At 47.8% G+C, this 10,372-nt stretch overlaps 2 protein-coding genes across 4 annotated transcripts; one reads left to right on the top strand and one right to left on the bottom strand.

Moving 5' to 3' along the window:
- The first annotated feature begins 53 nt into the window (after nucleotides 1-53).
- Nucleotides 54-7,360, top strand: DDX27 (DEAD-box helicase 27). Of its 3 annotated transcripts, none has more exons than XM_075167025.1 (21): nucleotides 54-202; nucleotides 393-527; nucleotides 631-690; nucleotides 1,004-1,160; nucleotides 1,535-1,581; nucleotides 1,746-1,832; nucleotides 2,613-2,718; nucleotides 2,812-2,985; nucleotides 3,307-3,457; nucleotides 3,613-3,712; nucleotides 3,824-3,965; nucleotides 4,040-4,193; nucleotides 4,308-4,389; nucleotides 4,462-4,639; nucleotides 4,780-4,886; nucleotides 5,061-5,166; nucleotides 5,273-5,367; nucleotides 5,456-5,582; nucleotides 5,846-5,930; nucleotides 6,138-6,212; nucleotides 6,567-7,360. In XM_075167025.1, exons 1-21 carry the CDS (start codon nucleotides 113-115, stop codon nucleotides 6,913-6,915), a joined length of 2,607 nt encoding a protein of 868 aa, XP_075023126.1. In that variant the 5' UTR covers nucleotides 54-112; the 3' UTR covers nucleotides 6,916-7,360. The 3 variants fall into 3 exon arrangements, with proteins under 3 accessions (XP_075023126.1, XP_075023124.1, XP_075023125.1); XM_075167023.1 differs by having other exon boundaries at nucleotides 6,485-6,735; XM_075167024.1 differs by lacking the exon at nucleotides 631-690 and having other exon boundaries at nucleotides 69-202; nucleotides 6,485-6,735.
- A 282-nt stretch (nucleotides 7,361-7,642) lies between these two features.
- On the bottom strand, nucleotides 7,643-10,320 carry SNRPB (small nuclear ribonucleoprotein polypeptides B and B1). Its single transcript, XM_075167038.1, has 7 exons — nucleotides 10,180-10,320; nucleotides 9,921-10,072; nucleotides 9,313-9,424; nucleotides 8,904-9,056; nucleotides 8,358-8,496; nucleotides 8,054-8,179; nucleotides 7,643-7,824 (listed from the first exon to the last, which is right to left on the bottom strand). Exons 1-7 carry the CDS (start codon nucleotides 10,180-10,182, stop codon nucleotides 7,787-7,789), a joined length of 723 nt encoding a protein of 240 aa, XP_075023139.1. The 5' UTR covers nucleotides 10,183-10,320; the 3' UTR covers nucleotides 7,643-7,786.
- Nucleotides 10,321-10,372: the final 52 nt, after the last annotated feature.

Here is a 10,372-nt window from a genome sequence, read left to right as displayed (position 1 = left end):
GGGCAGCCGTCGCCCCACCCACAAGCGCGGGCCCGGGCCGGCTTCGCGCACGCACGGCCGCCGGCTCACGTGGTGGCGCGCGGTTCCGGGGCGGAGCTGTGGGCGTGCGGCCATGCTGCAGAGCCTGGGCCTGGTGGGCACTATTGCAGAGGGAGACGTGGGGCCCGAGGACCCTGAGTCTGCGGGCTCCGAGGATGAGGAGGTGGGGCTGGACAGGATCTATTGCCTGGGTCGTGGGTGGACCGGGCTGGTGCGGGGGCCGCGCCGAGTTGGACCGGGCCGGGGCCGGCCCAGGTTGCATTGGGCCGGGTCGGATCGCGCTGGGCCGGGGCCGAGGTCGGCGCGGTCCGGTTCGACCGTCCCGCGGTCGGTACTCATTGGTGTTACCACAGGAGCTGCGCCGGGCGGCGGGCCCCAGACGGCGGGGCCCCACAGGCGGGGACTTCAGTGCCGCCTTCGTCTTCGGGGAGGCAGAGGCCGGCGGGGAAGGTACCTGGGCGGCGGCACTGCGCCAGCTCCGCGGCAAGGTGAGGTTTGGGGCCGGGACTGGGGCTGCAGTGCCTGAGGCCACAGTGCTCCACACTCTCCCAGGCTCCTCTTACAGCTCCTCTTTTGTGATTTCCTGCCTAGAGAGCAGCTACGACGCTGGATGAGAAGATTGAGAAAGTGAGACAGAAAAGGAAGTTCCAGGTCAGGGCCTTTCTCTCGTTGCTGAAAAGACTGGAATGGGTTTGGCCCTCTACTGCATCCCCTCCAGAGGCACAAATTCTGAAAGCATCCTGAGCTGCAACGCTCAAGCCGCAGCTCGTCACCTCGACTGGGTTTGCAGCCACAGCTGATGTGTTGCTGAACTGATGAGAATGCAGAATTGTTAATGCTTAAGGTTATGCGAAACCATGTATCTGTGACTGGGCTCATAATAACAACAAACAAAAGCTACAAAGGATTGAAGTTTCTTTTTTATCCTTTCTTTTTAAACTTCTTTTAAAAATCTTTTTTTTAGGAAAGAGAAGCTAAACAGGCAGAAGTGAGAGATGAAGATGTGGAGACTGAGGATAATCAAACTAAAAAGAGGGAGTATGAGGATTTCAGTAGGAACGAAGAAGAAGATGTGGAGTCTCAGTATTCATTGGATGATGAAACTATCTTCACAAAAGCAGGTATTAGCAGTACATAGAGAGATGGTCAGGAACAAGAATCTGACAGAGTGTTGGTTCAGTGGAGAAAAGTCTGTAGTGAAGCCTTGCTGGGAGTGGGCAAGAACCTCTTATTTTTTCTTGTCTTCCTTCTGCGACATTCCTTCTGATTTTGGTCATGCTTATTTTGAGTGGTAGCCATAGTGCTTTAATTGAACTCGTCCCTGAGGAACAGTATTTGCTTGGCATTTTACTCTATTGCATGCCTGTACTTGTTTTTGAGGCTTGTCCCTCAATAACTCATTCAGAGCAAAAATATGAGATAAAGGTAGTCACCCTATCCTGTTATGTGTTTAGATGTGCTTGTTAATTCCTGTCACATTTCTCTTTCTCTGCAGATACGGTCAAAGTGAAGGAACAGAGGAGATCGAAAAAGGGAGAAATGGTAAGTATTGGACAGAATGACACTAGGTCATTCTCCAGCATTTCTCCTGGAGGAATTTGACTTTAGTTAACAAACTGTAGCTCGAAAAACAGCCCAGAGCCCTTTGATAACATGTTGTGTTGCTGCCTGTGTTGTTCCAGTTTTGTTGTTGTTGCTGTTTCTAGGAAGCAGACAGATTTTTTGAAGATGCCTCTCAATATGATGATAACTTGTCATTCCAGGACATGAATCTTTCACGACCTTTGCTAAAGGTATTTACCTAGCTTAGTTATTACATCTGTTACTCTGAAGAATGTTGTACAGCCTCCCCTCCACCAACCAGAACTATCAAATTCCTCTTCACTTTGCAGCCTGTCTGAAAAGGAAACGATGTGGGAGCTAGTGTGATAGTCCTTTAGGAGCTGTTATTCCCAAATAATGGAAACCATTCTTTGATTTGCAATATGTCAACACTATCTTGAGTGAGACTTGTCACAGAATCGCAGAATGGTTGAGGTTGGAAGGGACTCTGCAGGTCATCTTGTCCAACCCCCCTGCTCAAGCAGGGCCACCTAGAGCTGGTTGCCCAGGAGCACGTCCAGACAGCTTTTGAGTATCTCCAAGGATGGAGACTCCGCAGCCTCTCTGGGCAACCTGTGCCAGTGCTCGGTGGTGGCCCTCACAGCGAACAAGTATTCCCTGGTGTTCACAGGGAACCTCCTGTGTTTCAGTTTGTGCCCATTGCCTCTGGTCCTGTCACTGGGCACCACTGAAAAGAGCCTGGCTTCATCCTCTTTTCACCCTCCCTTCAGGTATTTATATACATTGACAAGTTGCCCCCGAGCCTTCTCTTCTCCAGGCTGAACAGTCCCCGCTCTGTCAGCCCTTCCTCATGTGTGAGGTGCTTCAGTCCCTTCATAATCTTTGTGGCCCTTTGCTGGACTCTCTCCAGTATGTCCATGTCTCTTGTAGTGATGAGCCCAGCGCTGGGCACAGTACTCCAGGTGTGGCCATACCAGAGACCGAGTTTAATTGCTCTATCTCCTTTGTAGGCAATCACAGCTCTTGGCTTCAAGCAACCAACCCCAATTCAGAAGGCTTGTATCCCGGTGGGTCTTCTGGGGAAGGATATTTGTGCCTGTGCTGCCACTGGGACAGGTAGGGGGTTGAGCAGGGCACAGGAAACATGGAGAATTAGCTATTCACAATAATTGGTAATTCTTGGTAATTCTTCTTAATTTTCTTCTTTAGGTAAAACAGCTGCCTTCATCTTGCCTGTCCTTGAGCGCCTGATTTACAAACCTCGTCAGGCTCCAATAACACGGATATTGGTTCTAGTGCCAACACGAGAACTGGGTATTCAGGTGCACTCTGTCACAAAACAGCTGGCGCAGTTCAGCAGTGTCACAACTTGCCTTGCTGTAGGTGAGTATTAAGTTGCTTATGTGAACTGTACAGCTTGCTGTAAACTGCTATACAGAACTGGGAATTCTGTGTTATAAAACTGGAGGCTGTACAGCTATTGCAGGCATGCTTCTAGTAGGTGTGCTGTGGTTTAAAATCTCACTTCCCAATACCGTGCCGTACTCTTTGTTTGTTGGTTTCTGAGAAAGAAAAGGTGGGGTCGCTTCTAATTGTGAATGTGGTATTAATCTGAGTTGTTTCCCATTCCTCAGGCAATTTGGATCTGTGTACTCTGCTGCAACCTGCTCAGGGAGTCAGCAGTCCATGTTCGCTCTCTTTCAGGTGGCCTAGATGTGAAGACTCAGGAAGCAGCTCTGCGCTCTGGGCCAGACATTCTTATCGCCACTCCTGGGCGACTGATTGATCATCTCCACAACTGCCCTTCTTTCCACCTGAGCAGTGTTGAGGTGCTGATTTTGGACGAAGCGGACAGGTAGGCTGCGCAGGACAGCAGTGAAAAATGAGATGGTAGTTTTCTGCTTTCCTTTTCCCAGGCTATAGGGCAGTCTTTGTTGCCCTGCCTTAAGTAATGTTTCTTAGCTAGAACCAGATGAAGCTGCCTTACCTTGCTGTTTTTCTCCTGTGTAGGATGCTGGATGAATACTTTGAGGAACAGATGAAGGAAATAATCAGGTTGTGCTCCAACCACCATCAGACAATGCTTTTCTCTGCCACAATGACAGAGGAGGTAAGACAGGCTGCTGGGAAGCATACTGAGGCAGAAAGTTGAATAGAAGTTTATCTAGTCTTTTACCAGAGATTATGTGGACTTTTTTTTTTTCTTAACCTGTTTTGGTAGGTGAAAGATTTGGCTTCTGTTTCCCTGAAAAATCCCATCCGAATTTTTGTGAACAGCAACACAGATGTTGCCCCTTTCCTGCGGCAGGAATTTATCCGGATCAGACCCAACCGAGAGGGAGACCGTGAGGCCATTGTATCAGGTTAGTGGTGAGCAAAGAAAAGCTGGAATCGATAGGTGGCTATGAAGCAGGCTACTGAGAGGACTTTCTTTCAGCTCTACTGACACGAACCTTCCCGGATCATGTGATGCTTTTCACCCAGACCAAGAAGCAAGCTCACCGTATGCACATCCTCCTTGGGCTGATGGGTCTACGGGTTGGCGAGCTTCATGGGAACCTCTCTCAGGCACAGCGGCTGGAAGCACTCAGGTATTGGCAGGCTTAGTTGGTAATCATAGGCAAAAAAGAAGTTAGGAGTTGGAAATTTTAGGGCAGAAGTGGATTGCTGTATTCATTGCTAATGCATTTGCCATCTCTGCTCAGGCGCTTTAAGGATGAGCAGATTGATATTCTGGTAGCTACAGATGTGGCTGCACGCGGACTTGATATTGAAGGTGTTAAAACAGTGAGTATTTGCAGTGCTGAGGTTTTTGAGTCCTTTAATATTGTTTCCCTACTAACATTGTTTCTGTTATAGGTAATCAATTTTACCATGCCCAACACCACCAAACACTATGTTCATCGAGTGGGTCGGACAGCAAGAGCAGGCAGGGCTGGTCGTTCAGTTTCACTTGTGGGTGAGGAAGAGCGCAAGATGCTGAAGGATATTGTGAAGACTGCCAAAACACCAGTGAAAGCCAGAATTCTCCCCCAGGGTACGTACTTCACTGAGGTAAAAAGCAGGAGAGCGGTAGGCAGGGAGTATCATGGTACAGAGGGACACTAAAAGAGGTGCTGAAAAACAAGATGGACTTTATGTGAGCTGCTTCTGATGTTCACACTGTATCGTTTTCAGATGTCATACTAAAATTTCGAGAGAAGATTGAGAATCTAGAGAAAGATGTGTATGCAGTTCTGTGCTTGGAGCGTGAGGAGCGTGAGATGCAGCAGTCAGAGGCCCAGGTAAGGGGTTTTTTTAGGAATTTTTTTTTACCTTAGTTTTTTTAGCATCTGGAGTAGATACAGTGCATAAGGAGGTTACCCTAATGTACTTAACCTGCCTACGTTAGAAAGGAGAGAGGGGGAGAGATATTTTTTCATCCACCATGAGCTCACTTCTTGCCTGAATTATCTCAGATCAATAGGGCAAAGAAGCAGCTGGAAACAGGAAAACAAGAAACTGTGGGTGAGGGTTTGGAGCGGAGCTGGTTCCAGACCCGTGAGGAGAGGAAGAAAGAGAAATGTGAGTCATGACACTGCTGCTGCCATGTTAAATTCCATAGCTGCAACTGGACTCTGCTCTGTACTTTAAGAGGTTCTTTATTCTATGCTCTTCTTTGTCTCTCCAGTGGCTAAAGTCCTGCAGGAGTTTGACCTAGCATTACGAGGCAAAAAGAAAAGGAAGAAATTTATGCAGGACAGACAGAAAAAAGTCCAAATGACAGTGAGTACATTTATGGACAAGTGGGACTCTGAGTGGACTATCCTAGTTTTCCCTTTGCAAAACCTCACATCACTGTAAACTTTTTCAGCCAGAGGAGAGGTCACAGTTTGAAATCTTGAAATCTCAAATGTATGCTGAGCGGCTGGCAAAAAGGAATCGCCGAGCAAAGCGAGCCAGAGTCTTGCCAGAAGAGGAACCAGCAGCAGTACCAGCAGGTGGAGACTTTTTACAGCTGACTTACCTTATGTCAGTTACTTTGTTACAAATAGATAAAGGGAAGTAATTTGTAGAGGGAGGCACTGACCTTTCAAGGAATGGTCACCAGTGCTGGCCAGGGTGCATGTTTGCAGAGTGGAGTCATTGCTTTTCCTGATGGTTAGGCTAATTGTTGTGGTCAAGGCTACTGGGCTCTAGCAAACAAGACAATGCTGCCGCCTCCTCTTTACAGCCAATGTTCTGACTATTTTCTCTGTGTTAGGCCCCAAGCGGAAGAAAAAACTGTCTGTGTTTGATGAAGAGCTTACCAACACAAGCAGGAAGGCTCTGAAGCAGTACCGTGCTGGGTAATGTCTTAGCAGTAGTTCATTAATCCAGCCTTTAGTAGGTGGGATTTTTTTTGCATATCTGAACTTTCTCAGGGATACTTTGACTGATAGTGGGGGAAAAGGTGGGCAGAGCAGAGAAGGGATTCTTGCAAGAAGTACCTGTGCTATTGACGTACTTCGGTGGTTTTTGTCTTACCTCCTGCCCCTCCCTTCTCTCTTAAAAAGCCCATCATTTGAAGATCGAAAACGCTTGGGTATGGCGCAACATAGGAAAGGAGGAAACTTCAAATCCAAGTCCAGGTATAGCTCCCTTTACTTTCTTATTCAAGTTTTTTTTTCCTGCTTTCTCTTTCCTCCTCTTGTGATTGTTTAAAGGGCCTTGCTAAAAGGTTTGTTGGTTCTGCAGTAGCTTACCCTCCTACTGCAGGTCTGATGCTGGGGGCAATCAAGGATACTACCTTTAATAGCACATTCCTACTTGGGAGAGCATTGCCTAGAAAATGCTCAGGGCTGTTCCTCTCTTGTTGAGAGTTGGGCTGGTGGAATGTAATTTCAAATATCTTCTCTTTCAGGTACAAGAGAAAGTAAGAACTGTTGGTAATTACGAAATGGGTAATTTGGACAATGAAGACATTTCAGATACGCTCTCTCCAGGGCCTGGATTTCTTTGTACTGCGAGGAGACAAGTTCAGTAAAATTGAATAGTTTTTCTTCAAGTTCTAGAATAGCTTTGGGATGTTCATTAATACCTGGTATTAATTCATTGAAGACCCTGTGTGAAAACATCTTTAGCAGCCCATGCCATAAAGGATTGATTCTGGTTTGTGGTTTGTTTTTTTTTTTTCCTAAAAAGTTTGCTCTATTCTATAGGATAGCTATAGCAACTGAGAGCTGGGATATGTTACATCTTTCTATCAAACTTTTAGTTTATGTAAGTCGTCTTCAGGGCAAAAACTGGAGAATGCTTATTGCTTTGTTCATATACTTCTGTGACTGCGATTAATTAATATGGCTGAAAATGATTTCTATGGTTGAGAGCCTATTTCTAAAATAGGGAAAAAAAGGTTTTTCAGACTACCTGTCACAAAGATGGCTTCAGAGATAACAGTCAGGAATTAAAACAATCTCCAAGAGGCTACTATTTGAAGAAAGGATTATCTCCAAAAGGGGAAGGGGGGCAGATAGCTTCCTCCTTGACTGAAAAGAAAGCGGCTGTAAGCTGAGGCAAGAAAGGAAGACTGCAACCAGAATGCAGGCTGTTTTACATTGTTGTATGCAATTAATGATAGGTTTGCTCATCCTGGCTTTTTTTTTTTTTACTAGGAGCAATGCAGCTCCCACCTATAAAGATTAAGCAGGTTTACTGCAGTCGTATTAGAGCATCGGAGATCACACAGGCACCATTGTACTTGTTGAATAAAGCAAGGAGGATTGTGATCAGTAACCCATTAATTTTATCAAAATGTTAAACTCTTTCTTTGAATTTTTACCATCTCCACCATCCCAACAATTTTTTTTTCATCAGCCTTGCTAAATTGCATTGGTATGCTTTAATTCCTATAAGGAACACAAACCTAAGTGGCCCAGACCAACTGTTAAACTTCTGAACTGTCAATACAAATTGCGCTTTTTTGCTTCAAATCCGATTTTCTTCTGGGGTGACCAAGTGCACTAGTGAAAGGTAACGGCTGCATTCCTGAAATAGACCAGTACAACAGTGACTCAAAGTATTGGGTTTTCCAACTTTATTAAAAAGGGCAAACTTTACAAGCAGTAAATATAAAATATACATAGCAAAGTTTTGACAGCTGGCACTGCTCAGTGTATTCCCGTGATCAGTCTTCTCACAGTTCAAAAGTACATTATAGAGTATCTTACGGCCTTGGTGGACGCATGCCAGGTGGAGGGGGTCCTGGAATAAAGAAAAGACGTGAATACTGAAGAGGAAAGAGGAGGCAAGGCTAAACCAGAAAGATTTTTTTGCCATGCTCCAAGTGGCCTTAGGACCCCTTTTCTGGCACTGAGGCATTTACTGACAACTAGGATAGCTAGGGAGGCATTGAAACACACCACCCTTCAAACTATGTATTTATTTTATGGCTTCTTACAGCTTCTAGGCATTTAAGATAACCTCCACTCACCTCTCATTCCGGGGGGGGGTGGTCTCATGCCTGGTGGGGGCATTCCCATAGGAGCACCTCGGCCAGGTGGCATTCCCATTGGTGGGCCCATAGGTGGTCTCATGCCTGGAGGAGGTCCCATCATTCCTTAAGCCAGAGAAGGAACAAGCATACAAATCCAGCTGAATATTCAAGGCACTAGTTGGCTATCAGAATAATCCTCCATAATACCAGATCTTCATCAGATCGGAAAAATACCTCTTTATCACCAATTTTGCCACATAACATGAGCTCCGTGCTGTCCACTCTATAAAGTAATTCCTACCTGGAGGAGGTGCTCCTCTACTCATGGGTGGGGGAGGACCCCCACGCCCTGGTGTGTATTGAGTTGGGGCTCCTGCTATGCTAGCAGTGGCTGCTGCAGCAGCAGCTGCCACTGTTCCACGACCCTGAGGTGTCATCACCTGTAAACAAAATAAACAGGTTCACAGAGAAACAGCACATCATCTGCTTCACGTTAATAACTGAAAAAATAAGCAAGATTTAAATTATTATCCCTTAAGAAAATTATGTCAGTCTCCTCTTAACGTGTTAAATAACGCTACAAACCTGTAATACAATTCAATGGACACCACTCGAATTCTGTGTAAGAAGCTGCACTTTTCAAGCCTCTTCTTCCATCATGTAAGACAGAGTGCCTAGGGGGATCTAGTACCAAAACCGCCTCGCTAGGCTCAAACTCCCCGGTAACAGAAACTAAGATTACAGTTCTTCCACTCCACCAATTTCTTGCATCACATTGGTACCTAGAATTAAAAGCCACCCCAGAATATAACAGACAACTCTTTTTTAATGGGTCACAGCATCTCACCTGTTGGGATGGTCCCCCCACTCCTCTGACAGGGCCAGCTAATCCTGCTGGAGCCTGTGGCATGGGTGCACCAGCTGGTACTCCCCTCCCTGCTGCTCTCCCAACTCCAGGTCCTCCAGCAGCTCCAGCAAGAGGTACCCGGGCAATTCCAGTCTGAAAACACACCCCCCCCCCAAAAGAAAGATTTATCAAAAGTCCTCAGATCCTAGGGATGCCCACAGCCCTCCTTTGTCCAGTTAATGCCCAAGGCCACAAAGGGATTAGAACTTCCTGCAGTGAAATCTGTTGAACCTAGTCACAACAGCATCTGGAAGTCTAGGACAATACTGTAGTAGCATTCTCCTGCAAGGAAGCAAATTTATCAGACGTCCCTTCCCTTTTGCCTTAGTTCTGCGCTCATTCTCCTTACATCTTTTGGAGGTGGTCCTTCGACTGTCATGGACACCAGGTTTTCTCCTCGCAGCAACACAAGACCGAGGACTCGTTTCTCCTCCCGCTCTGGCTGTTTTGAATTTTTAGGTCTAGCGAGAAGAGAAAGAAAACATTGCAACACAGAGAAAAAAAATCAATGCTGCTCTTTGAATATGCAATAGCATATATGACTAGGCTGCTCCAGAGAGCAGAACCTATCGTAAAAACCACATTTTTATATGCCTCGAACTAAGTACATGGAAAAGTCTAAACACAAGATGTGTATTGCCTCCATTATTTTTTTTCCCCATGATGCTTAACTGTTACAGTGGCTATGTTGGCATAACCTAAAGGTGTATTTCGGTTATTTGGAAAGAACTGAAACAAAACGCCCCTTGAACCGTGGCGGTTTGGGGATTTGACAAACGAGACTAAACCCCTGACTATTCCTGCAGCAGCCGGCAGCAGACGTTGCCCAGCTGCTGCGCCGGCTCTCCGCTCTGAGCGGGCTGCCGGCCCCGGGGCCTCCCGCCGCAGCAGAGCGGGAGCAGGGGTGGCGGGGCACGGCCCGGCGCTCCCGCCGCCCAGTGGGGCCGCGCCGCTCACTTGATCTTGCGGAACTCGTCGCAGTCGCAGAGGATGAGGTTCATATGCTTGTCGAAGGCCTTAAAGGTGCCGATGAAGACGCGACCATCCTGCAGGATGCACCGCATGCGGTAGTCGATGTGCTGCAGCATCTTGCTGCTCTTCCCCACCGTCTGCAAGAGACCGCCGTTACACCGCGCGCCGGGGTGGCGCGGGGCTCGCTGCACCGCGGCCGCGCGGGCCCCTTCGCCGCGCGGGCCCGCCGGAGCGCCCGGCTCACCATGGCTGCTGCTCTCCGCGTTCCCTCCCGCCGCCGCTGCCGCCGACCCTCGCCCCGCGGAACGCCGCCCCCTCCGCCGGAAGCTCCTACGCGCGACAGCCGCCACTTCCGCCCGCCCGCACGCGGCTGACCCGCCGGCGCCGCGCACCGCCCCTTCCGGCGCGCAATGGACGCCTTTCCGGGGGCGGGGACA

This window comes from Calonectris borealis, chromosome 17 (assembly GCF_964195595.1).
Source record: "Calonectris borealis chromosome 17, bCalBor7.hap1.2, whole genome shotgun sequence".
Lineage (NCBI taxonomy): Eukaryota > Metazoa > Chordata > Aves > Procellariiformes > Procellariidae > Calonectris > Calonectris borealis.
This window is presented reverse-complemented; position numbering and strand designations above follow the sequence as displayed.